At 38.8% G+C, this 25,981-nt stretch overlaps 1 protein-coding gene across 11 annotated transcripts in view; it reads right to left on the bottom strand.

Moving 5' to 3' along the window:
- sima (similar) overlaps nt 1–25,981 on the bottom strand; it is a 309,049-nt gene that overhangs the window by 274,922 nt on the left and 8,146 nt on the right. For 5 of the 11 annotated variants that reach the window (XM_067763677.1, XM_067763674.1, XM_067763679.1 and 2 more), the window contains exon 1: nt 19,914–21,385. The exons of 1 other annotated variant lie outside the window; for it this stretch is intronic. In XM_067763677.1, coding sequence (XP_067619778.1) covers nt 19,914–20,974 — 1,061 coding nt within the window. In that variant the 5' untranslated portion in view covers nt 20,975–21,385. Of the gene's footprint in view, nt 1–19,913; nt 21,386–25,981 lie in introns of those variants that run through there. 5 more of the 11 variants (XM_067763680.1, XM_067763681.1, XM_067763671.1 and 2 more) reach the window with 4 other exon arrangements.

Genomic DNA, 25,981 nt, shown 5'->3' on the forward strand with positions numbered 1-25,981 from the left:
CTAAAAAAGGAATGAACGATTTCGGAGTTAGGAATACCATTAGGAAAAATCCCATTTTATCAAAATTCGCAAAATCAACTCGCAGACCAAATGCAATTTTTTAGTGCTAATGGAGCGATTAGCGTTTTTTTTTTTCAAAAGTTCTGTGAGAGGGTTTTCTTCAAACGAATTCTGATAGGTGTTTTTAACTAGCAGACGAGATAAGGTGATATTTCTGTCTGAGGTTATGATATCATATCTATTTTACGCCTGCAGGTTACGGGCCAAGAATATGCCCGCGGTAGGATATACGGATCGTAAACGGCGATCATAATACAATGGCTAACCAAGCCATGAGTAAGGTGACTTTACTCAAAAGGGAGCAGAGTGGACGCGGCGCATCCCATGTGGGACCCTAAGCCTCCTGTCCATGGGTTCGGCACCCTTGTGGGAGAATCGCGGTGGCTGTGGTTTCAAAACAGAGTTCACTTATTGCCTAGCTCTGAGTAGACAAAGTTTTCCCTTGGAGATGCAAGACCCAGGGGAATTCGGTCTCTTGCTTGTTTTGATAAACCTAATTCATTGAAAGCTGTCCCTGAGGGGCAGACGAAAGTGTTGGTCACATCCCATTATTGTGACAATCGGAGAAACACGGTGCGTAAAGGAGAAACGTATGTCTATCGTCAGCTAAAAACAATCGATAATTGTACTAGTGGGCCAGTGCTCATCTTGTCTTTTGAGATGTTTGTAGCTGCCTTAGGCTGCGTTGTGAAAGGATGCCTATAAGGATGCTTTCGCAGAACGGACGGCCATATCCAAAACTGTTGCCAGATTTGACGGAGTATGTCGGATGACAGCAGTGGGCGAACTGCTTTGCGAAGATATTGTTGAGGCAGGTGCGCGGTACAACAGGTCTATGAGGAGAAAAGGTTGACCACAGCCCTCAATTTTGGATGAAACACGGAGCGAAAATACAGTGATACTGGAGTGCAAATTTGAGCGGAAATTGGAACGAATATTGATGGTGATATTTGAGTGAAAATTGAAGCGCAAAGGTGGTGCATAGCGTTCGTCAACGTAGTACGGTCTTAAGCAGTATCTAAACAAATGCAGATCGTCGTCAACAATGTATCATACATTGTTGCTACGGCTGGGCAGAAAAGTTTGGTCACATTCCTTAATTGTTATAAAAACACATATCTTATGCTGATTAATACGTTAATCAGATATTGAGATAACTAAAATCAATGAAAGAGGGATACTGAGACAAGCTCGGAACTCGCGGTGGAGTTTCCGTGCAACCGGGTGCCATTTACCGGAAATGGAACGGCGGGGTAATGATAGGCTCCCCCCCCCCCCCCCCCCAAGGCTGGTTGACTTGAACACTCAATTCAGCCGATTGGTAGCAACTTGTTGGGCCGCCGATCAAAGGATATTGATCAGTGTTTAAGTTACACCGTGGCGTTAGGCCTTCCATTGACAGGTACCCACGTAACTTCTACACTCGCATCCTATATATTTCTACAACTGTGTATAAAAAGAGGTTGCTTGAATTCTCATCACCAACGAGACGAATTTAGTTTTGCCATGAGTTAATAATTAAAAGGTTGGCTGAATTAAATTCCAATCCCGATCATTTTATAGACCCGAAATTTCTGGGTACCACCCTGTTTCTTATAGGGAGCAGAGCCGGTTCTAATGCGGTCAGTACTGGCGAAAGAAGAAATATGAAACGACGTGTCTCTCTAGGTAAGCTGGTTTTCCAGGTTTCAGTACCGGGACCATCTTTGACAATTTCCAATTTTCAGAAATTACAAAGATAAATAGTGAGAAATGGAAAACATGAGCTAGATATTTTGTTTAATAATTTCAATTTTAAACAACGTGACATCAGGACGGACAAGGCGACAGTTGTTTCGATTATACCTTGTAAATCTCTTCAAAGCCTTTTCTCCCTTTGCGCTAGATAGCTGAATCCATCATTGTCAAGATATTTTAACATTGGTATGGCTATTTCGTCACTTTCCACTGGTTTGGAATGTTTGGTCTATCCGAAGGGTTCTTAAGTTCTTCAATGGAATTGTTTATTTATTATCTGCGTGATGTGCAGGGCAACAACCCAAAGTATGCAAAAGCAAATTTTTTATATGACAGATAAACATTAAACCTATCAAATAAATATGAAGATTGAGTTAAACTTTATGTAAAATGTATATTTCATGTGTATTTCTTACAGCCAGAGTTAATCATATGAAAACCCCATTAAAATAAGTCTGGGTCGGTTAAAATGTGGTGATCCTGCGGCCGGTGCAATTATCCTAAATCTCCCATCTTCGGAATATTTCGAGTTCTAGAAGTAGATTTGTATTCAGTGTTTACTTCACATATGTCAAACCCGAATTGATTTTGGGCGCCATGCGCAAAAGTTACAGCGATTTCCAATACGGTGATAACTTATGGTCCGCCAGGTACTTTTGCAACATTGAGCATATATTTGGGCTTATAAGGTCTTTAAATGTATTAATTTAGATATATAAGTGGCATATTAGAAGCGGTTTAAATCTGTCTTTTTCTGAATATTTTGGGGTGCTCAAGCGATGAGCCTTGGCACTGTCAAACTAATAATGCAACACATGACGCTAAATGTAAAGAAATTTCACCTCTCTGAAGTTGGCAAAACCACTTTTACGTGGAAAAAAATCACCTATTGGGAAAATTGCCGTGATTTATCCGTGAAACAAAAAAATTTGCCGCGGCTATATTTTAGAAAATATAGGGTGGCACGCCAACTTCACGTGAAGTTAGCGTGTCATCCTCAGAAAACACCTTAGCGATCAGCTAGGAAAATTATTCTTCCACACGAATTTGCCGTAAATTTGCCGTAGATAAGTGGCATATTTTATAAATTCGAAAAAAAAAGATTTCACATTTTTTTATGGTGCACCGGCAACTTCACGTGAAGTTGGCGTCCCACTATTCGAAAACCACCTTAGCGACCAGCTAGGAAAATAATTCTTGCATTCTTAAAATAAAAATCGACTAGCTAAAAAAGTTGGCTCAATCTTGCACGGTTCACCGCGGGGACGTGAAGCCATTGTTCATATAAATATTAAAATTTGTAATAAAACTTTTCGCGCACTTGCTAAGTGAAACTAAACCGTCTAAATCAAAGGACGATATGATAGTGATTTGGGTAACCCAATTTCTATTCCTTTTACATATATGAGTGCCATTTCAATGGTCATCAACACCTGTCATGGCACTTACCACACATTAGTAACAATTTCAACCCTTTCAAAAAAATCCTGCCGCGCTTGTGCAATAAGCGGATTAAAGATTTCGTAAAATGCAACGTAAACTAGGGAAAAGCTGCGGCACAAATCTTAGAAAATGTTCTCTATACTCCTCATACATAAGTATCACATATAGGACAACCAAGTGGATAGTTACGGTCATGTAAACACGTACATATGTACGTTGGGCTGGGTCGATTTGTATGGACGAAACTTAACCGATATCGCGCCATCGATTTTTCGATAGGATTTGGGCTCAAGAAAAGAAAGTTCCACTACGCATACCCAAAAAAATAATTCTCGAGCGTGTGAAATTTCATTTTTTTTTTTTACTTTTTTCCGACTTTGAGTTTTAAAAAAATATTTATATGTATACCCTGTCTGATCCAAAAATGTCCGCTAAAAACGCTGGCGATAACAGTTTTGTGAAAAAAAAAATAAATTTTACAATCAAATGAAAATTTTTTTAGTAGGTCATGAAAAAAACCTTAAAAATCAAAGTCGAAAAAAAGCCAAAAAAGTGAATTTTCGCAGGCTCGAAAATTTTTGATTGGGCATGCGTAGTAGAACTTTTTTTACTGAGCCCAAATCCTATCGAAATATCGATGGCACGATATCGGTTAATAAATCGACCCAGTCTAATGTGCATACATATGTATAGACCTTCCCATGTTCGTTTACTGCATGTGTGTAATTTGTTTTTTTAATCACTGCTGCTAAAAATGAACAAATTATGTATTTAGCATTTCCTAAAGGCCGCGGCAGAATGACATTTTTCATACAGATGCGTTTAACACTAGCTTATGCATTCCAATAACATCGCCACAATCAACCAAGATGTTGCGTTTGTAAATATGAAGGAACTTCAGACTTGGCAATTGAAGTTTATTTCGCCTTGTCCATTCACATAAAAAATTTAGAGAAACACTGTTTTAAACATTCTCCCTATACTACAAAAGTATTCGATTGTTATATTGCAGTTTTTAATTGCGAAAAACGTTAGAAAATTTACCAACCAACTTGCAAAGTGTGCCAACACCCTTAGCCAAAAAAATGTCAAATCCTTCTTATGATTTGTTTGCAACAAAATTTGCGAGTTGGCTACTTTTCAATATCAGACGGCGCCAGTGTCGCTCTTTCTACCGTTCTCCATAAAAATACGTGCAATGTACTCATAATGCATAAGCTTGTGTTAAACTCGTCTATATGAAAAACTGCTTATGTGACGAAGTTATTAGACTCAAGCAATAAAGCCGGAGTCATTGGTACCGTACGTCGTATCGCTGTATCCGTATCCCTAGCGTAATCAGCTGTTTATCGTTACGACGGTAAACCAAAACCCAATTGGTTGGCCACGATACGGTTACGACCTTAGCGGCACCAATAATCGATTGCATTGATTCTCATATGGTTGGTCGAATCAGCTGTTAAAAGGTTAGCGATACGGTTACCGATAAAGCACCAATGTCTCCAGCTTTACTCACACAGCTCAGTTTTCATTTTGGTGACCACTGTACTAATTCAACAACAAACATTTCAACAAATGTACAATATGTACAAATGTACAATACTCGACATTGGCGTCAGCATGTTTTTATCCTTAACTGTTGCATCAAAAGATGAACACGATCGCTACTATTTTTTTTCATATATTTTATCTTTTCCCACGTTACGGACGTCCCATCCTGACACACTGTTCTGAGCATAAAAAACAAAGCAGGCATAATGCAGAAAATTTGCATAGCTTTCTACCTAACTCAAATACAAAAATCGTCCGCAAGTGATGCACAGGTCAACTGCAGCTTTTTTGAGAGAAAGCTCATAGAAAATTATATCAAAAAGCTGTAACTAAATTTAAAACGTATTTTATTTTGACTAGGACTATGCGCCTATATATTTTTATAAAAAATTTCACATACAATACGGTGCACAAAAAAAATTTTTAATTTTTTTTTCCGAATTTATAAAATATGGCACTTATCTGCCGCGGCAAATTTTTTTGTTTCACGGATAAATTACGGCAAATTCACGGCAATTTTCCCAATAGGTAATTTTTTTCCACGTAAAAGGTGTATTGCCAACTTAAAAGAGGAAGAAATTTCGGCGTTATTTTTTGTCGGACTTGGCAGGAACTTCGCCAACAACGACAGAGAGGTTTAAGTTCCTAAGATGATTTTCCTTTTGGTTTCTTTGCTAGAACATGGCTAATGCTTCGAGGTTTGCACCCTACTTTGCCAGCTCATCAAGCCCTTTATTTAATTATTATAATCCACGCCCATATGACCCAGGGCTTAGGGATATTTCTATGCTGACTCCTTCTAGGCCTTGTTTGACCTCTAACACGATTGTAACCATAAAAAGAAAATACAGGGCCGTAAAAAGAATACATTAAAAAATAAGCTATGGGGTTTTAATGAGTTGTGTCCTTTTTACTACCATCCGTTCCCGTTCTTATCAAAACAAATTTATACTTCGATAAAAGGTTGGCTTTTTATTATAAATGAGTAAACTGCTCTGCACTAAGTAATTTAAAAATTTTAAGGATGGGACCGACTTTGGCTGGGCCGAAGACCTCATACCATTCATGAATGGAGCTAAGCAATAATCTGATGAAATTTGAAAACATAAAATCTGAAAAATTAGTTGTGACCGATCTTAATGATTTTTTTCAGACGACACTTATGCTATATGCAAAATCTTTTGGTGCGATTTTACGCTTTAAGCTGAATAAATGAGGAAAAAGTGACAAAAAACCTCTTATCTTAAATCGGGAGATATGGGAGATACATGCCATTGTGGTCCCATCCGGTCAGTTCCTACAGTCTCAAAAATTGAAGGACTAGTTTGCGTTCGAACAGACATGGCTAAATACACTAAGCTCGTCATCCTGATCATTCCAGTATACTTATTGGTCTATCTTTTCAACTTTAAGGAACTACAATTTTCGATTTTCGGACCAAACTTAATATACCATTTCATTTTAATGAAATGGTATAAATCTAGTCTTAAGTGAAATATCGCCCTATCGCGTCTGCCATTTTAAAATTTCCCTATCTCCGAATTTGAAGGAAGGACGCCCCATCTTAGAATTTGTTTCAACAATTTCTCATATGAGCTCAAATTCGAAGCATTTTGAAATCAACTGGCACGTTTATGAAAAAAATTCTGATATATGGCGTTCTTCAACCTAAAGCTTGAAACACAATGCCCTGACGCCGCGAAATAAACGCGACGAACATCGCCTTGTCAAAAATAGAATCCCCATAATTAACAAACAAGGGTTGCTGTTCAATTTTTTAAGTATAAAAGAAGAAAACATAATATCCAAAAACAATTTTTTTTTTCTTTACATATAATGTTTAATTTTTAACAATTGTTTTTGTTTTTATCGGCCTATTGATAAATCATTCAAGGTTCGAATCGAGCTCAAGGCCAGAACAATAATTTTTTTTTTTCTAATGATAATTATTGTTATTTTTTAATTTTTCTAAATTTGAAAAATTGTATTTTGTTTTTGGAATAGTAAGTAGAAAATTTTTCAGACAACCTGCCATAGCTGCGCAGATAGATCCATTTCGAAGGTGTTAGCGGTACCACCGCTGTATAGCTAAATGGTTAGCGCAACATGCCTAAAGCGTACTGATGATGAAGGCTTAGCACCCTTCGAAATGGATCTATCTGCGCAGCTATGGCAGGTTGTCTGCAAAATTTTCTACTTACTATTCCAAAAACAAAATACAATTTTTCAAATTTAGAAAAATTAAAAAATAACAATAATTATCATTAGAAAAGAAAAAATATTGTTCTGGCCTTGAGCTCGATTCGAACCTTGAATGGTTTAATTTTTAATTTAATTTCTTAACATTTTTGTTTTGTTTTGTTAATTTCTCAACATTTTGGGCGTGTTTTAGCAGTCAAGTGCTAAAGCAGAGAATTAAACAAGTTTTAATTTTTTTCATCTTTATTTCTAAATAATAGCCACTCTGAATAAACAGATGGCGCTAGTGATAGTGCGTCAGAGCCGAAAAAAATGGTTATGACCCATGCTTCCATTTCAAACAAACTTCTTCAGGATCTAGTTAATTACAATTCAATTTAAGTAAATCAACTGATCGGTTGACTTTATATGGCTCATCATTCCAGCCGTAGCTTTTTCGCCGCTGTATACTTTAAATGGCAATTGACGTTGAGCTTTTCGCCGATGTATACTTTAAATGGCAATTGACGTTGAGTGAGTACGTGATTGGCAAAATAACGAATTGAAGTTTGTGCAATCGAGATCACATCCCGAGAAAAAAAATTTACCTATGTATCAAAAACTATTTACGTATCTGCTTGTGCATATATTTATATGTACATATGTATATATGTATATATAGGTTATCATATATATATATATAAAAGGTGCGTTATACCTCGGAAGAGATTTAGGCCGAGCTTCTCTTCCAATATGCGCCGTGTTCCTTTTAATTTTTTGGCTGGACGGGGCCTTCATATTTGTTTTAAGCCGACTGCGAGCGTCATCTAAAAGGCAGGATAAGTTTTCACTGAGAAGATTTTCATGGAAGAAATACTCTCGGTTTCTAAATTTTTGATGTTGCTTTGCCTGGGGTCTTCGGTGTGGTAAGCAGAGCACGCTACCATCACACCACGACGGTCGCACATCGCAACTATTTTTGTGAAAAATTTAAAAGAAACGGTGATGTTAGTTTGTTTAATTGATATTCTATAGCTAATGGCTAAATTTGTATTACTACTTATTCAGTAATGTCTGAGCAGCACGCCTTCATAAAAATATTTATTGCTGATGGTAAAACTTATGTGGAAGTGCAAAATATCATTGGATCAAGTACCAACCAAGTAGCAAAAAGCGTGGAAGATAACCAGCGATTTCGGTAAGAGAAGTTCAAAGCAGTTTCCATTTGCAGCTGCTACTGAGATTAAGGATGCCTTAAAAATATCTTCAACCGTTGTGACTGTTCCTCGGCGTTTGTGTGAGCACGACCTGAGTGTCCACAGTCCAAGAAAAGACGGCCAGTTGATACAAAAGCATGCTACGCGCATGCTTTTCTCTTGGCTAGGCGTGGGACCCATTCATTAGTTTACGCCTTTACAGGCGGCGGCGGCATTGTATACCAGCGGCGACGCCGGCATACTTACTGTAAAAAACGTGATTAGTCTATTAAAAAAATATCATTCAGAAAAGGTTTTGTTTATACCTATGTATTTAAGCAAATCGACGTTTTTGACCATTTCGGAAACATCCGCGGTTTTTGCCTCAAAACCTCGCGCATCGTTCAGAATATTTAAGGAGTAGCTCGTTGTGGACTGTCTTTTATTCACTTACTCCAGGAAAGCTTCAAACCTAACCGCGGTCATAGTGACTACTAGTGATACTGCTGCGTCTGCCAAAAAATAATAAAAATACTTGAAATAGTCACACTTTGTCTTTATGTTTCGTGCAAAGCGTAGTTTCTTTAAATCATTTGTGGCGCCTTGCTCTTCGCGCACAAAGGCGACTGAAGGCCGCTAATAATCGTCTATTAATAATCATGATTCTCGTGGCACAGTTTTAACGATTAGCATCAATGCTGGCCTATTGTTGATCGCGCCAAAGGGCGCCTCCAGTTTTTCCACTTTTTATAAGATCTACAATTCTTTAAATGCGAACAGCAGCAATTCCGACCACCAGTTGCTACCCCGCCTCCTGGCCCCCACACCATATGCCAGCACAGAAGCTATAGAACTGCGACTTCAAACTCATGCCTTCGTCGATGTCACTTTGCCAGAAGGTGTAGATGTGGTTCCAAAGACTCTCTGACGGATGTTTTTGTCGCGCTATGCTGCCAAGCTGCACCACAGAAACACCTTGAAACGTTAGGGAGTAACTATTCGGTCAAGGATGCCGCTCGCAAAATCATAAGCTGTCTAAGTGGATATCATTGCGTAACTCGGGTTAAAATCGTATAATCCTAGGCGGATCTACATAATTTCAGTTTTTCAATGACCCTGGATAAAATTTTCAAAATTTAGGCCAACATTTGCAGACGTTTGTGCTTGAAACATTGATTCATTATGGATGACCGCGTAGCTTCATTAGGGTAGTAGCACACTCGATCATTTGTTCGACTGTCTTGAGAAAGCTTTTGCTTTACCACTTTAAGTCTTCTTGGGAAGGACAAAGCCTCATCTGGTAAATATATGTGCCTACGTATTCATATTTGTAACAGGAACCGTAACGTGTAGGTGATATTTAAACTTGGTTGATAGGCTATAATCAATGTGATGCACTAGAGCCACTTGTTTGGACGTTCCAGCAAGACAACGACCCGAAATATACGAGCAAAGTAGCATAAAAGTGGTTTAAGGAAAGCCAGAACAACGTCGTGGAAAGGCCGCCACAGTCAACAGACATAACCCCCTTGAAAATTTGTGGGTTGATGTAAAGGAGGCATTAGCAACACAACAACACAAGCCAACATCGAATACGCAACTATGGGAAGCTGTAAAAAGCTCATGTGAGTCAATTTCGATTCAAAAAGATGCCAAAAACTTGTTTTAAAGAACAGCACTAATTTAAATATTAGGGAACAGCTAATGAAAAAAAATAAAGCCACCATTATATAAAAGTTAAGTCAAAATTTTACTTACAATTTTTTACACTAAGTTTTTGACCGCTTAAAGGGTAAAGTCCTTCTACCTCTAACCAGAGCATCAACTTTCGTATTTTATGATCCAAGCCTATGAATTATTTTCAATGGCCTAATAAGTACATATATCAATATTGGAGTATGAGCCAAATAGACCAGTTAATGCAACTTTTAGGCAAGAACAGCATTTTAGTTTTGTTATACTCAGCGTGCTTTGCGCACAGAGTATATTAACTTTGATTGGATAACGGTTGGTTGTACAGTTATAAAGGAATCGAGATAGATGTGGACTTCCATATATCAAAATCATCAGTATCGAAAAAAATTTTGATTGAGCCATGTTCGTCCGTCCGTCCGACTGTCCATCGGTCCGTTAGCACGATAACTTGAGTAAATATTGAGATATCCTCACCAAATTTGGTACACGAGCTTATCTGGACCCCGAATAGATTGGTTGGAAAATGAGCGAATTCGGGTGATAACCACGCCCACGTTTTATCTATATAACATTTTGGAAAACACAAAAAACCTGATTATTTAGTAAATAATACACCTAGAATGTTGAAATTTGACATGTGGACTGATACTGAGACTCTTGATAAAAATTTGAAATTTGTGATAAAATCAATTTTACAAATATTATTAATCTTTTTGTTTTATTTGCACTAGTTCAGAATAGATCGGAAAAGCTTAACAAAAATATACGAAAATCAATCAAACCGATCGGAAACCAATATATAAAATTATAATTGCCGGAAAAGTTCAACAATATACACACATACATATATATACCCATATACCAAAGAAAAATTTATAAACCTCACATCAATTTAAAAAAACTACAACACCCAACAAAATGAGGAACTATTAAAATCACATGAAATACAAACATGGAAAACACATTTGCATGATACTTAAACATTTCAGCAAAGGAAAAATCAAACTTGCAAAGCTCACCGAGCAACTAAACTTTCAATTAGAATGTAAGAAGTATGATCTAATTCCAAATCATTTAATTAATACAGTAAAAAATTTAACGATAAAAACAACTTCCGAGAGAATAAAGAAACAAATGGAAAAAACCAAACACAATTCCCTACTCAAAATTCTAAACATAGAAATAACACAAACAAACATAAACATTAAAACGACCAAAGACTCAATATACCACGCACAACAACAACTCAAACGAGCACTGAGCGAACAGGAACTTAACACATTCATCAGTAAACAGAATTTCTTAAGTCAAAAGATAGGAAGAGAGAAAGGGAAAACTATTAAGTCCAAAACAGAAAGGCTAAAACACGAACAAATACGTCGACTCAACATCGAAACAAACAACGAGTGGTTCGTTAACAAAACGAATATTGACTTTCCCGAAGAGGTAATGTGGCTTCTCTCACTTGGCAAAAAATTTACACTACCAACAACACGAAAGAACTTTTCACCAATACATTTAATAGCAGAGGTTGAACAAATAATTCAAGGAATGGAGAACGAAAATGACAAAGAAGTAGCCAGAAACAAACTAAGCTACAAAATTCAACAATATAAGAGGCACATAAAACACAATTCCGCCGAAAAATTTATTATAGAAGCCTACAACAAAACTAAATCCTTTTTAAAGTTACACGAAGAAGATATAATTGTAACTGATGCGGACAAAGGTAACAAAACAGTCGTTTTATATAAGACAGATTACACTCAAAAGATTGACGAAGTACTAGGCGACAAGAACACATACAAAGTTATTCGAGTCGATCCAACAAATACATTACAAAGGAAAAACAACAATATTGTTGATGAGCTTTATAAAGGAAAATACATAACACAAAGAGAGAAGCAACAATTATCCAGCTCAGCGGCAACCGCTCCAAGACTGTACGGGCTACCGAAAATACATAAACCCGATTTTCCCTTGCGTCCTATAGCGTCCTCCATTAATGTCCCATGCTACAACTTATCCAAACATGTAGGAAAAATCTTAAAAAGTTTAATTTCAGAGGAGTACAACATCAAAAATGTATTTGAATTAAAAGAGAGATTGAAAGATACGATCATTAGCCATGAAGATGTTTTGGTATCCTTTGATGTTATCTCCCTCTTTACCAACATACCGACGAACCTAGCTATAAAGATAATCATGAAAAATGGGACACGATTCAAAACAATACCGACATACCGAGGAATAAATTTCAAAGTATTTTAGAGTTTTGCTTAAAGGACAACAATTATTTTATATGCAACAATAATATATACAGTCAGTCTTTTGGAATGCCGATGGGCAACCCCCTTTCCCCCACGATCGCGGATATAATAATGGATGATCTTTTAAATAGCACATACTCGGAGCTCAAAAAGCAGCAGAAAGGCATTAAGTTCATTGTAAAGTATGTGGACGACATATTTGCCATTATCCAAAGAGATGATGCAAATATCATACTTAAAACGCTGAACCAATACCATAACAGACTACAATTCAAGATGGAAATGGAAAAAAACAACAGCATACCTTTTCTAGATGCCCGCATACATAAAACAAACAATAACTTAATATTAGACTGGTACTCTAAGCCAACAGCGTCTGGGCGCCTAATAAACTTTTTTTCATCACAACCACGAAAATATAAAATTAACACCGCCAAAAACCTCATACACAAAATCTTGACTATAATCCATCAGCAATTTCATGACGACAACATAAAGAAAATACAAATGACGCTTAAAAGAAATAATTTGAAACGAAACAATATCACAGTGTCACTCATATTCCCAGGCTAAGAGAAAATTTAACACAAGACGTAATTAAACAGCAGAACATCAAAATAGCTTACAAATCCAACCATACATTATCAAGATGCTTTACAAAAACAAAAACCCCTATAAACAGAGAACAACAAAGCAATGTGGTTTACAAAATAGAATGCAAAGGGAATAACGAAGAAAAATGCAACAAACTTTATATAGGAACAACTAAGCGCGCTTACACGATTAGCTGAACAGGAAGCTGATATTAGGAAACAAAAACAAAATACAGCTCTCTCACAACACGTAATAACACACAACCACGTCGCTGACTTCGAAAACACGAAAATAATAGACAAAGAAGCTAGAGAGAAAAAACGATACACCTTGGAAAGCCTACGAATTTTGCAAAATAGGGAAAAGACTATGAATAAGAAAGAGGACACAGATGGTATCGCTGCCACTTACATATTATGTTTATAACATTTTACTTTTAGTATGACAAGTGTACCACAGTAGATGGTATCGTTTTATTTTTTATTTTATATTTTTAATCTTCTATATTTTTTAATCTTTTTTCTTGTAATTATGTTTTATTTCTTTAATTTAATGCCGTAATTCAAATGTAAGTGAAAATTTGAAAACTTATAAATCAATGTTAAATGTTAATATGTGTTATTGTGATAATTTCAAATTAATGTTGTTGTTTTTGTGTTTTTATTGTTAATAAATACAGAATTGCTCCAGAAGAAGCCAAGGAAATTTGGCGAAACGTCGAGCTGTAAGGTGAAATAAATTGTTTTATTTGCACTAGTTCAGAATAGATCGGAAAAGCTTAACAAAAATATACGAAAATCAATCAAACCGATCGGAAACCAATATATAAAAATATTATTAATCATAAATCAAAAATCGTTGAACCTATCGTAACAAAATTCGGCAGAGAGGTTGCCTTTGCTATAAAAAATGATTTGAAGAAAAATTAACGAAATCGGTTAAGGACCACGCCCACTTTTATATAAAAGATTTTTAAAAGGGTCGTGGACGAATGAAATACGCTATATCTTTGCAAAAAAGAGCTTTATATCAATGGTATTTCATTTCCCAAGTGGATTTATAACAATAAATAGGAAAAATTTCAAATTTTAAAAAATGGGCGTACCACCGCTCCTTTTATGACTAAGCAATTTTCTATGTTTCGGGAACCATAACTCGAAGAAAAATTAACATATCGTAATGAAATTGTGTACACATATTTTCCTTATAGCGGAAAATATTTCTAGAAAAAATGGACAGGATCGGTTAAAGACCACGGCAGGTAGGTAGGTAGGTTGAACTGGCCGGTCCATGAGGACCTCACATAGACTGATTGAGTCCGTAGTGTTACCAGAAGTTTGTTTTAACGACCAAACTGAAAAACCCTATCAAAAACCAGGACCTATGTAATAAAATAACTCCGTCCTCTTGGCAAATACTAGAAGCTTCCTAGGACTTAAGCCAGTTGCTGCTTCTAGATCTGACAGCTGTATCACTCCTAATAGCTGGAGTCTTAGCCTGGCAAGTGCAGGGCACGAGCACAGAACGTGCTCGATCGTTTCCTCCTCCAACCCGCACTTCCTACACCTGCTATCACTGACCAAGCCTAATTTAAAGGCATGTGACGCCAGAAGGCAGTGTCCAGTCAGAATACCCGTCATGAGTCTACAGTCCTCTCTTTTTAATGATAGAAGCAACTGTGTTAGTCTAAGGTTGTAAGACCTACACATAATCTTCGACACTTTACAGCCCCGCGCTTGAACCCACGCCTTTTCTGCTTGGTCGATCATGTGCACCACTCGCCTTCGCTTAATCTCGCCCAATCTAATTGGGACGTCTACGGAGCAAGCTTCAAGGGATGCGCCCTTTTTAGCTAATTCGTCCGCTTTTTCATTCCATCTATTCCCATATGCCCTTGGACCCAATATAGATGTATGCTTCTCCCTGTCCCGATTCTCTCCAGAGACTGCTTACACTCTAACACGCATTTAGATGCTGTGCTATGCGAGATTATTGCCTTAATTGCTGCTTGACTGTCAATATAAAAATTAACACGGTTGCAGCTTAAGCTATTCTCTTCCAGGGTTTCTACTGCTTTGGTTACGGCTAATATTTCCGCTTGGAAAACGCTACAGTAATCCGGCAGCCTGTAGGATCTGCTTAATTCCGGATCAGCGCAGTATACCGCAGACCCTACTCCTTCCACTATTTTGGAACCATCGGTGTACACATGTATCGCCTCGTCCGCCATTTGCGCACCTTTGCGCCAACCGTCCACCTCTATTGTGGCCTTAAGATCTCCCTCAAAGTGCAGGTAGGGAATCATGTAGTCTGTTCGTCTTGTGACTGAGGACGCTATACTACTATAGCCATATGGTCGGCGCTCAAGCTGCCCCGAAGCATCGAGCCTGGTTGCGGTCGTTAACGCTTTGTTCTTTGCTACCAGGTCTACAGGTGGAATGTGCAGAATGGCATACAGTGCAGCCGTCGGGGTTGTTTTCAGGGCTCCCGTAATGCAAAGCATCGATAGTCTGCATACCCCCTCTAATTTTTTGAGGTATGTTGTTTTTTGTGTGGCTTTCCACCAAACAAGAACTCCATAGTATAGAATAGGGCTTACAATCGCTGTAAAAACCCAATGAGAAAGAGAGGGCGATAGGCCCCACGTACACCCCAGCATTCTTTTACATGCATAGAGTGCCGTTGAGGCCTTCTTGACCCTCTCCTCCACGTTGAGCTTCCATGACAGCTTACTGTCTAGGATGATTCCTAGATATTTTGTGCAAGGTTTCTCCTGTAAGGTCACCGCTCCTAACTTAGGCCTGGTCCAATTTGGGACCTTGTACCTCTTTGTAAACAAGACCATATCCGTCTTCTCCGCATTGACTTTCAGCCCGACATTAGATGCCCAGGTATGAATATCCCGAAGCGCCCGATCCATCAAAGAACTAATCGTTGGAAGGCATTTTCCACTTATGACAATTGAAACGTCATCTGCGTAAGCCGTAAGTTTTACGGGTCCCTCATCGAATTGCCTGAGCAGTTGGTTGATGACCAGTGTCCACAGCAGAGGTGATAGCACCCCTCCCTGCGGCGTGCCCCTGTCCACTGATTTCGTGGCCTCGTACAATCCCCATTGTGATGTAATCTTTCTGCAATTTAACATGCAGCCGATCCATCTGATTAAGGCAGGATGTACTTTAATGTAATTAAGACCATCCATAATCGCCCATTTTGCAACATTATTGAAAGCCCCGGCAATGTCCAAGAAGACTCCTAGAGCATACTCCTTATATTCCAGGGATTTCTCTATGCTTATTACCACCCTATGCAATGCGGTGTCTACCGACTTGCCTTTGGTGTACGCATGCTGTGTTGTGGAGAGCAGCTTTTCATCCACGTTGGACTTTATGTACACATCTATCAGCCTCTCAAAGGTTTTGAGCAGAAATGATGTTAAGCTAATGGGTCTATAGTCTTTGGGATACACGTGACCGATCTTCCCCGCCTTTGGTAGAAAAGCTACACGAGCAGTTCTCCAAGAGTGCGGTACATGATTCAGTCTTATGCACCCATCGAATATTATTTTAAGCCATTCCACGACCGCCCTACTTGAGACTTGTAGCATGGCCGGGAATATACCATCTGGGCCCGGCGATTTAAACTTAGAAAACGTCTTCACTGCCCACTCGATCTTGGTATCGGTCACCAAGCCCGGCACCACTAGCTCCGTGATCGAAGTGTGAGTGATGTCTGCTGGTTCTTCTAAACCGTCTCCCGATGGGAAATGTGTATCGAGAAGCACCTCAAGGGATTCCTCACTATCACGTGACCGTTCCCCGTTCTCTTTCTTTATTAGTCCCTGGACTATGTTTCCCTTTGCTAGGACTTTTTTCAACCGTGCTGTTTCACTGGAGCACTCTATGTCCGTACAGAAACTTTTCCATGAGTTTCTCTTCGCCCTGGTAATTTCACGCTTGTAGATCCTCAGTAGATCCCTGTACTCGTCCCGACACGCTTCGCTTTCCGCGGTCTTTGCGAGTTTAAACATTTCTTTTACCTGTCTTCTTAGAAGACTCAGCTCATTGCTCCACCATGGCGGCTTTGCTTTTCCTCTGAATCTTCTTAGAGGGCAAGCTTTGTTATACGCAGTCATAAGCGTCCTTGTTAGGAATTCATTCGACTCCTCCAGTTCCTCTACATTAGCAACCTCTTTGGGTTGTCCCAGTTTCGTTTCTACATGTTTCTGGAATTTAGTCCAATTCGTTGCCCTAGGGTTTCTAAAGGTTCCTCCCTTCTCTACCCTCTTTAGTGGGATGCTGAAGCTTATATACGCATGGTCGGAGAAGGATGGTCTATCGAGAACCATCCAATCATACCTTGATATATCACGCTCGGAGCCCAATGTAATATCCAGAACATTGCTGGATGTTGGACCAATGTATGTAGGAACATTTCCCCTGTTGGCTATCTGCAAATTGGTTTGCAGGATGTAACAAAATAGAGATTCGCCTCTCTCGTTCGTATCTGCTCCTCCCCACGCATTGTGGTGCGCATTTGCATCTGCGCCTATGACCAACCGCCCTTTGCGCCCTTCCTCCTGTACTAGCCTTTTGCACTCCATCGGTGGAACCTCCGCAGCATGGGCCATGTAGCAGGACGCCAGGATAAATGCCTGCTTATTCTTTTGCTCAACGGCCACCGCTACGAGATCCTCGGTGGTGTAATTAGGCAGCATATATGAATGCAGCTGTTTCCTTACCATCACTACAGCTCGCACCCGTCCTTCCGTTTGTGCGTAGTAAACGCCAAACCCGCGCGCGCTAAGTCCAGAAACCTTTCCTCCCGATGAGAGCCACGGCTCCTGGATCAGCGCCACGTCAAACGAACCCTCCTCAAGGGTTAGGAGGAGTTCGCTCGACGCCACTTTACTGTGTTGGAGGTTTATCTGTAGGACTCGCAGCACCATTGGGCTGTTTGTCCCCCTCCAGCACCTTCGTCTTGACGTCGTCGTCCTCCTCTTGCCCTTTTGGTTTAGAGTATTCGAGGCCCCGTTCAGCCTCTCGTGAATGTTGTGCCGTGTGTTCCTCTGTGCAAGTCACAGCACCATTTAGCGGTTGGTCCTCTTCTAGCACGTTCGTGGTGACGTCGGGGACCTCCACCTGTCTTTTTCCCCTTAGGCTTCTGAGGTCCTTTTCGACTTCGCCCACTTCCAGCGTGTTAGGATTTTTATCATCGGGACTTCTTTTCCTGAGTCGCATGTAGATTTTGCCAGTGCCAAAGGACATTTTGCCAAGCTGCGTGTACAAAATATCCTCCGCCTGCTTGTTTATTTGGAAGATGTAGAACTGACCATCCTCGGTAGGCCGAGATACAGTAAGTACCTTCCAATCCTGTGTCGGTATGTTCGGATTCTGTTTCTGCAGAAGTCGCAGTGTATCCTCCGACTTCATCACGCATGGTATCCATACCTTAACTTTTGGTACCGTGGGGATTTGCGCTTTATCCACCACCTCAAACCGCGCGTTCGTGCCTTGCCTTTGGAGGTTTGGAACGACTTCCTCCAGCCACCGCAAGCTCGCGATGTTGTCGCACGCTATCATCTTCACACCATTATACCATCCCCCCGAATCAAAGGTTGGAAGGGGCTTACTTGGTTGTTCCCGCATGATCTTAAGCATTAAGCTAATAAGCTCCCTTTCCACAGATCTCCACCTTTCAGTAGTCATTTGTCCGAACGGACTGCTACAATCAACCAGCGCCACAGTCAGTGACTGCTTTGCCACATCACTCATCTTCTCGGGAAAAGCAGGAGTCTTAGTGTTATCTCCCTTTGGAACCTTCGAGAAAGCCGGAGTCTTAGCGTTATCTCCCTTTGGCTTATCTCCTACTTCCGTAGTTGGAACTTCCCTCTGACGGGCAGCTTTCGAGGTAGTTGCTACCTCGCTATTGGAACCCATCTGTCTTACAGCTTTGGACCTACTTGTCTTGTCTATGCGACTGCCCTGCCTCGCGGCTCTAGGACTGGGTCCTTTCTGCCTCTTGAAAGCAGGCTTGTCGCCTTCTGCCGAACGTTGCCTCTTCATTCTGCCATTCGACGCTTCTTCCTCCTCGTACCGGTTGCAGAACCGAGGGTTTCTCGCAGCAAACCTTTTGAACTGCCTTCGACCTACTTCTACCGCTTCATGGGCCCATTCCAAGCGCTCGATCTCCACTTCTGTTGGGTCGACTACTGCTCCCAAGCGTTGTACAATTCTTAGTGCTGCACGGTACTGCGAGAGAGCTCTTTTACTCTCTGCTCCGTACCCTTCTCCACTCTTCTACTCCGTTTTCATTTGGGTGCTTCTCCAACACGGAGTTCATTGAATCAGCACTACTCTCGCTCCCCGAGTCCGACGCATCGCTTAATTCGTATTTGTCGTCCTTGGATTGCGACTCAGTCCTCCTCTTTACATCCTCCTTATTACATTCAGGTAATGAGTTGTTCATCTTGGTCGTACGACCACCTGCCCGACAAGGCGGGCTCAGCGGTCCAGTATTATATACGGGGAAAGAACCGTCCGCCACAGCAGCGCCCCTTACTGCGGTAAGGCCATAAATACTTCCCGAGATGGCCCGGTATCGGGAAGGCTCCGTTCGAATACAGCCGAATTTATCCCCTGGCTGCAAATCGTCCAATAGGCACGGTCCGCATAACACCCTGGATTAGGGGGTTGGCAGTTCTTGGTCACCGACATCCCGCCGCCCTCCTATGAGGCGAAACGGCGTAGATGTCAGTCCTAAACAGCTCCGCCTCATAGTCGGGCGCTATGGAGTTCGGCTAAGCCCTCACACCAACGACAAGGTGCCTACCCTAGTGAGGGAAGACCACGGCAACTTAGATATAAAACAATTTTAAAAGGATCGTAGACTAGAATAATAAGCTATAAGTGAGCAAAAAATAGTTCTGAATCAATGATATTTCACTTATCAAGTTTTAGTGTAAGAGGAAATGGGGAGACATTTTTTTAACGGACGTTGCCACGTGTTATGTAGAAAAGTAATTCATCTGAAATGAAATGTACAATTGAAGCTCACGCTGAGTATATAATGTTCGGTTACACCCGAACTTAGACACCTCTACTTGTTTTTTTTTTGTCTAGGTACTGAAAATTTGTTGGTGTACAGTACTGAATTACCTATACTGTAATAGAATGATCCTGAAACTTACAAAAAATCCTCTATATCAACGCATTTTATGAAATGGCATGGTTCATGGTTATTCCTGTCATCCCCATAACAATAAGAATATGACCATGGCGCGTTACCACGACATGGTGGATGACCCATAAGCTGTTGGACGCCAATACCGTCCACACCGGTTTGTGTTCGCTGATAAAACCCTGGTGAATTTTGTTGTAAAGTTGACAAAGCATTATCATTGTTATTTTTGTTATAATTATGTGATGAATTTTCAAGTGACGATTGAATAAATCTTATAGGATTGGTGTGTAGAATTTGTTGGTGAAAGATTTGTTGGGAATAACTGTTTTGTTGATATTGTTGGGGCAATATGACCTGATGACTCTGCTGATATTGATTTTGAAACAACGTTTGTTGATGCTGCTGCTGCTTATTTATTATAATTGGAATATGTTCTGGTTGTAGATTAATAATTTCTGATGGAATTTGTTGGATTGGATACGTAATGCCTGGTACTACCTCAAGTGCAGGACAGTTACGCGGCGGATAAACAGTTACATAGTTCGTATTTTCTTCGATCCGTTGGTATGATGTATGTTGTTGTATCGTAGCATCGGATGATTGTGGAAATGTTATGTTGTCATTCGAGTTCGGAACTATCTCTTCATATTGCTGCGGGTAACCTAAGGGGCTAGAACTTTCAGTGCATTCACATCCATCAGCAGCTCCACATGTACTATGGAAACCGCAGTCAGAAAAACTTAGTTGTTGTTTTCGTTGGGTTTCTTGTAGTTGTTGTTGATGCTGCTTTGGATTCAAATGAACATACCTCCTTTCAATACAGTTTTCGTTTGATGCTTCATGAGAAACCAATGAGTCAGCAAAACTGAAAGGCATTTCGTCTGATACAAATTTCGTTTGATTAGAGTCGAACTCTTGTTGTTGTTGATCGCGTTGGTGCTCGCACTCATATTTTTGACACTCTTCACAGAGATTATGCAATGGGTTATCGAAACTATCATCGTAAACGCTGTTAGCGTCTCCAAAAAAATCGGCCAAGATCAACCACGAAGTCGGATTTTCAAACATTTTTTTAATTTTTTTGTAGATACTATTTTTATTCAAACAAAAACTGCGCACAATCTTTTTTTGTGTTGAACTAGAATTTAAAAAGAAAGTCTGTTACGTCTGAATGTGAGCCTGGCAATATTATGTTGTCTATTATTTTTATAAGTTTAGAAATTTGTTTGTGTCTGTGAATCGTTTGTCTCACGGAATCACTACGAAAATCACATTTAACTTTTCCTCTTATTTTACTTAATATTCACTAAAACAAATATTTGTTTTATGAACTCGTTTTGTTTTTTTTTAAGGTTTACGAATTGCAGCACTTTATATTTAAAAAAATTATTAAATCTTAAGCTTTTTAATCACAATCACTACGTTGACTTCTTTAATATCAATCAAATTCGATATGCGAATTGTTCAATGTGAAGGTAAAATTTAAATATATTTATACAATTGGAACTGTTCGGGATAGAGTTTAGCACACTACTATTGCAAGGGCTATAAAATTATTTGGTAAAATGCCTTGTTCTCTAATTTATATTTAGTTAATTTAAATACTCCTAGTCTAAGCTAAATAAATTCGTGAGTGTAATTGTTATCAGTTGACAGTATTAGCAGGCCAGTGGTGATAAGATATCGCTCGGTTCAGACAAATGAGCAAGCGGCAGTGACTTTTAAGCGGACCAAACAAGAAACGAAAGTAAAATTTTATTCAAAGAGAGAGAATTGTTGCATATAATTATGCCAGTATTCATTGTTATACAGAGAAAAATCGTAGAAAGTCATTATTTAGTAGTAGTGTTTTTACTGATACATATTTCACATGGAACATCCAATTATTAAATTTATAATGGAAAAACCGGAGATTGGTTATATCGGTTCCCCAGAAAAAAAAACTTCGGTTTCTCAAGAACAACAAAAGGTGCCTTTGGTACTTTAGTCGGAAGCGATATGCCATCCACGTCGTGCCAAATCAAGTGTAACAAGCTGGAAAAACAATGGATATAGTGACACCTTCTTATGGTAAAGGAACGCTAGATAGAAATTGAACTGACAGCCCCTGTCTAACCTTAACTGATTTGGAATTTTGGTTTTCTGCTCACTTAAGTGAATAAAAAGTCACTCAAAATTCTAAATTTCAAAACGTATGGAAATTTATGAAGTTAGCAGCTTTTCATAATTTTGTTGGGGTCGAACAGGTTTTTTATTTGCATAATATTTAGCGATTCTGAACATAAAACACACACTTATTTACCACCATGTGCAGAAATCGTCGCCCATTCCTTCTTTAGCAAAAATTTGTTTTGAGTGAAAAGTCGAGTAAGCTGCTTTTATGGCGCCGGGATGATTTGCTCGTTTATGAGTGGGATATATAGGTAAAAGAGGATTAGATAGAGAGAAAATAACTTGTTATGCCAATGCTCCTGAGTTTTCAATATGACAAGTATTTTTTGGAATTGAATACTCATCGAAGCGAGAGCGTATTTTGACGGTTTTCTGAACCTGGGCCTGTATCATATTATACGATCACGTATGGAAAAACCATTTCACTCAAACGATAAATATGAATCTGTCAAAGTTTTCGTTAGAATTATAAGGAATTATGGATCTTATGAGTACTCGTAGCCACTATTTTACATATTTCCTTAAACCGATTCCCCGTTGCAGAGCTACTGCGGTTTAATAAATTTGATTTCGGTCACGGATTGTATAACACGATACGGGCCCTTCTGTGAATTTTATTTAAGTGAATGAACATTTCTTTTCACTTTATCACATTGCAGAACAACGACTCACCCGCCAGGAGCCATTTTGATAGCATTTCGGTATTGTTTTGGGCATCGATTCCGGAAATAATTTAGTGGCTATTTAGGAGTATTTAGGTACTATTTTGGATCATTGCTGAACCATTTGTGGATTATTTTCGAGACTATTTCGGGATCATTTCGGGACTCTGGGAATCAAGATTACGCCACCACCCACATATGGGCCAATTTAATTAGTCACGGTCAAAAATGCTTGATTTTCAATAATTTTTTCGCAAGAAGATTCCATCTACCAAAGCTCCGTTTTTTGCCTTCAACAGTATTAGATTTACATATACATATATGAGCCGTTATTCCTGAAAGTGGCATACGTACAGATTCTAAAATATTCTTCAAAGCTGACTAATTCAGAGCTTGCCCTAAAGATTATAAATGTGTTAAATTTCATCAAGCAAATATAAGTCTCTTTTGTGGAAAAGAAAATTTCAATGCGTTTTAGTATATAAAGTTAGCTAAAGTTTTACTTACTTGCGAGTGACCTGTGGTTCAAATAGCTCACTTCCGCATGCTTTCTTCCCTTGATGAAATAAGATTATTATGTAGTATCTTATTTTGAATGAGGTATGAAGAATAAATGCATCATAATCGCATTCAAAAATGAGTCAAAAATCTAAACCAAAACGATTGAAATATATTCACGAATATGATCAGAAAATGGCTGTGAAAAGCAGTCAAATATTACTCTAAAACAATTAAAGCTCAATTTTACAATGATATCAAATATGAATAAAAAGCGTTTCGAAATATGAATCATAAATGATTATTCAAGAATAATCACATTTATGGTACATTTTTCTCCCGACGATACGTTAATATTCGAACAGAAAATGCTTTTAAATTTGAACGTTTTTAATCATCTTAGGGTATGATATTTGAATATTTTTTGATCAAAATTTTCAAAAAATGCTGGCTGGGTTCATTTTCATGAAATGTACAAAAAAACCAAAATACTACGTGCTTACACATGGAGGTTTCCACCAAATCAGACCCCTCCGAGCTAATAAATGAATTGAAATGAATTGCATCTTTCACTGTCCAAAAAAACTCTCGGAAGGTTATAGAATTATAAATAAAAAATATTTTGCATTAGGATTTTGTGCCGAAATCGTGAACTCATTTCGAAGTAAGTGACATCCCAACAAATACTGAAATATAATGTACATATTTCCTATTAGGATACTAGTATGAATTGAATCGGCAATAGTTCTCTAGTCTATCTCGATTGTCTATCTCGATTTGATTACTAGTGTAATTTTCTAAAAATTTTCTCGAGTCGAGATGAAATCAGTTATCTAACGTGCCACATAAAAAATATCTAACGTAAGAGACTGTTTGCTGGGATTATAGCGAAACAAATTTCAAGATCTTTATAAGTACGTACAGCTTACAGAGAACTTTAAAAGAATTTGTTCCGCACAAAAAAAGAAGAAAAAGTTTAATAACAGGAGAAATAGTAATTGCGTAAATTTAATTCTTTGCATACGTGTCAAACAACGACTAAATTTTACAATACCGAAATTTCTATAAGAAATGTTAAACCTTTAAATTTTTTTCTCACTTGTATAACTGTCGCGTCGGTACATTATCTTGTATACATATGTTAGCTCATTATTATGTATATGTTAGCTCAGGTTTTTTAGATATGGTCGAAGCCAATATGAGTATCACACGGAACTAGCTTTTTAATTTATACTACAAGATAAGATGTAATTTATTTACATGTATGAATCTCATTTTTCCTCCAGCGTTTTAGGTGGCTTAGAATATAGCCGCGGCGGGTACGCCTGTCGTAGAAGGCGACTGAAATACTAAATTGATTCAAGAGGGCTATATATGTATAGCTTAACCAACCCAATTGTCAACCTCACCTACCCATGGCGAATCCTGGCCCAAGGCCTTCGGGGAGTGTCCTTATCGCTACAACAACAACATTCAGTTATAATACTACCAAACAACTGAATTTTTCTCGGCATAACCGAGCAACTCAACGTTTTCCAGGCATAATGTTATAAAAACAAACAATGATATTATAAAAAAAAAGTCATGAAAGTTTGCAACATTTCACCATAGTGTACCATACTAAGTGTGTCAACAAAGCGATAAACGTCAAAATTACAAACAGCCTCGCTCGCCTGATGCAAACCACAGGTCTACAGTTGGATTTTTGGTACGTAAGACTACTCTAAGCTGAGTTGGGTTTGATAGTTTAAAAAATTTAGTAGTACATATTTAAAAATGAAAGGGTTGAATATATTTCCGCGGAAATATAAATAATAGAAGAGATGCGGCCACCGTGGTGTGATGGGTAGCGTGCTCCGCCTATCACACCGTATGCCAAGGCTGGTTTTCTCGAAAACAGCTGTGAGTGACTTTTTCGGTTATACCGAGAATTTATCTCACTATATTTTTTACATCTTGTGGTATTTTTTGCAAACACCGAAAGAAATGAAGCTAGTAAAATCAACAAATCAGGTTTGTTGTTCTTGAATTAAGAGTTAGTCAGTAAAATTTTAAAATTGATTGCAAAACCATTAACGGCGTTTTTTTTTTTCAAGAGGACAAACTTGTATTCTTATTTGAACAGAATAAAAAAAAACGGTTGGTCTCATGTAGTTGTTGCTGTCGTTGTAGCGATAAGGAAATTCTCCAAAGGTGTTGGCGAGTGTTATCGATGTTGACAGTCCTTTCCCGGATAAAGATCCGGAACATTCCGGCAACAAGAATCATCAGGCCATACCGTCCCCCATCTCCTAATTTCATGAGGAATTCGTGGTCGCCAGAGCCTGGACTGTTAAAGAAAGGATTCGCTACGGACAGTTGAGGTTGAAAATTGGGTTGGAGTAGCTATAAATTTCGCTGGCATCCCCTTGAAAGGGTTGCGCTACACAACCTATCATATCGTTTTAGTGTTTTAGTCGCCTCTTATGACACGCATACTTTCCGCGGGTATATTCTTAGCCCCCTAGTAAGTAATATTCTGTAAAAATTACAAATTCTCTACTGATTTTTCGGTTGAAATCTCTGTAATATCAACAGCCACTTTTATATTTTAATAGTTTTATTAGTATTTTTAGCGTGACAATAATAATCGAGGACAAAACGAAGTACCTGCTGTCATCGAGCAAAGTTTCAGCGCATTTGCACCTTGCCAACCACGCTACTGTTGGCTGCCATAATTTCGAAATAGTAAGACTTCGTTTTT

Source organism: Eurosta solidaginis, chromosome 1 (genome assembly GCF_040869045.1).
Source record: "Eurosta solidaginis isolate ZX-2024a chromosome 1, ASM4086904v1, whole genome shotgun sequence".
NCBI classification, from domain to species: Eukaryota; Metazoa; Arthropoda; class Insecta; order Diptera; family Tephritidae; genus Eurosta; species Eurosta solidaginis.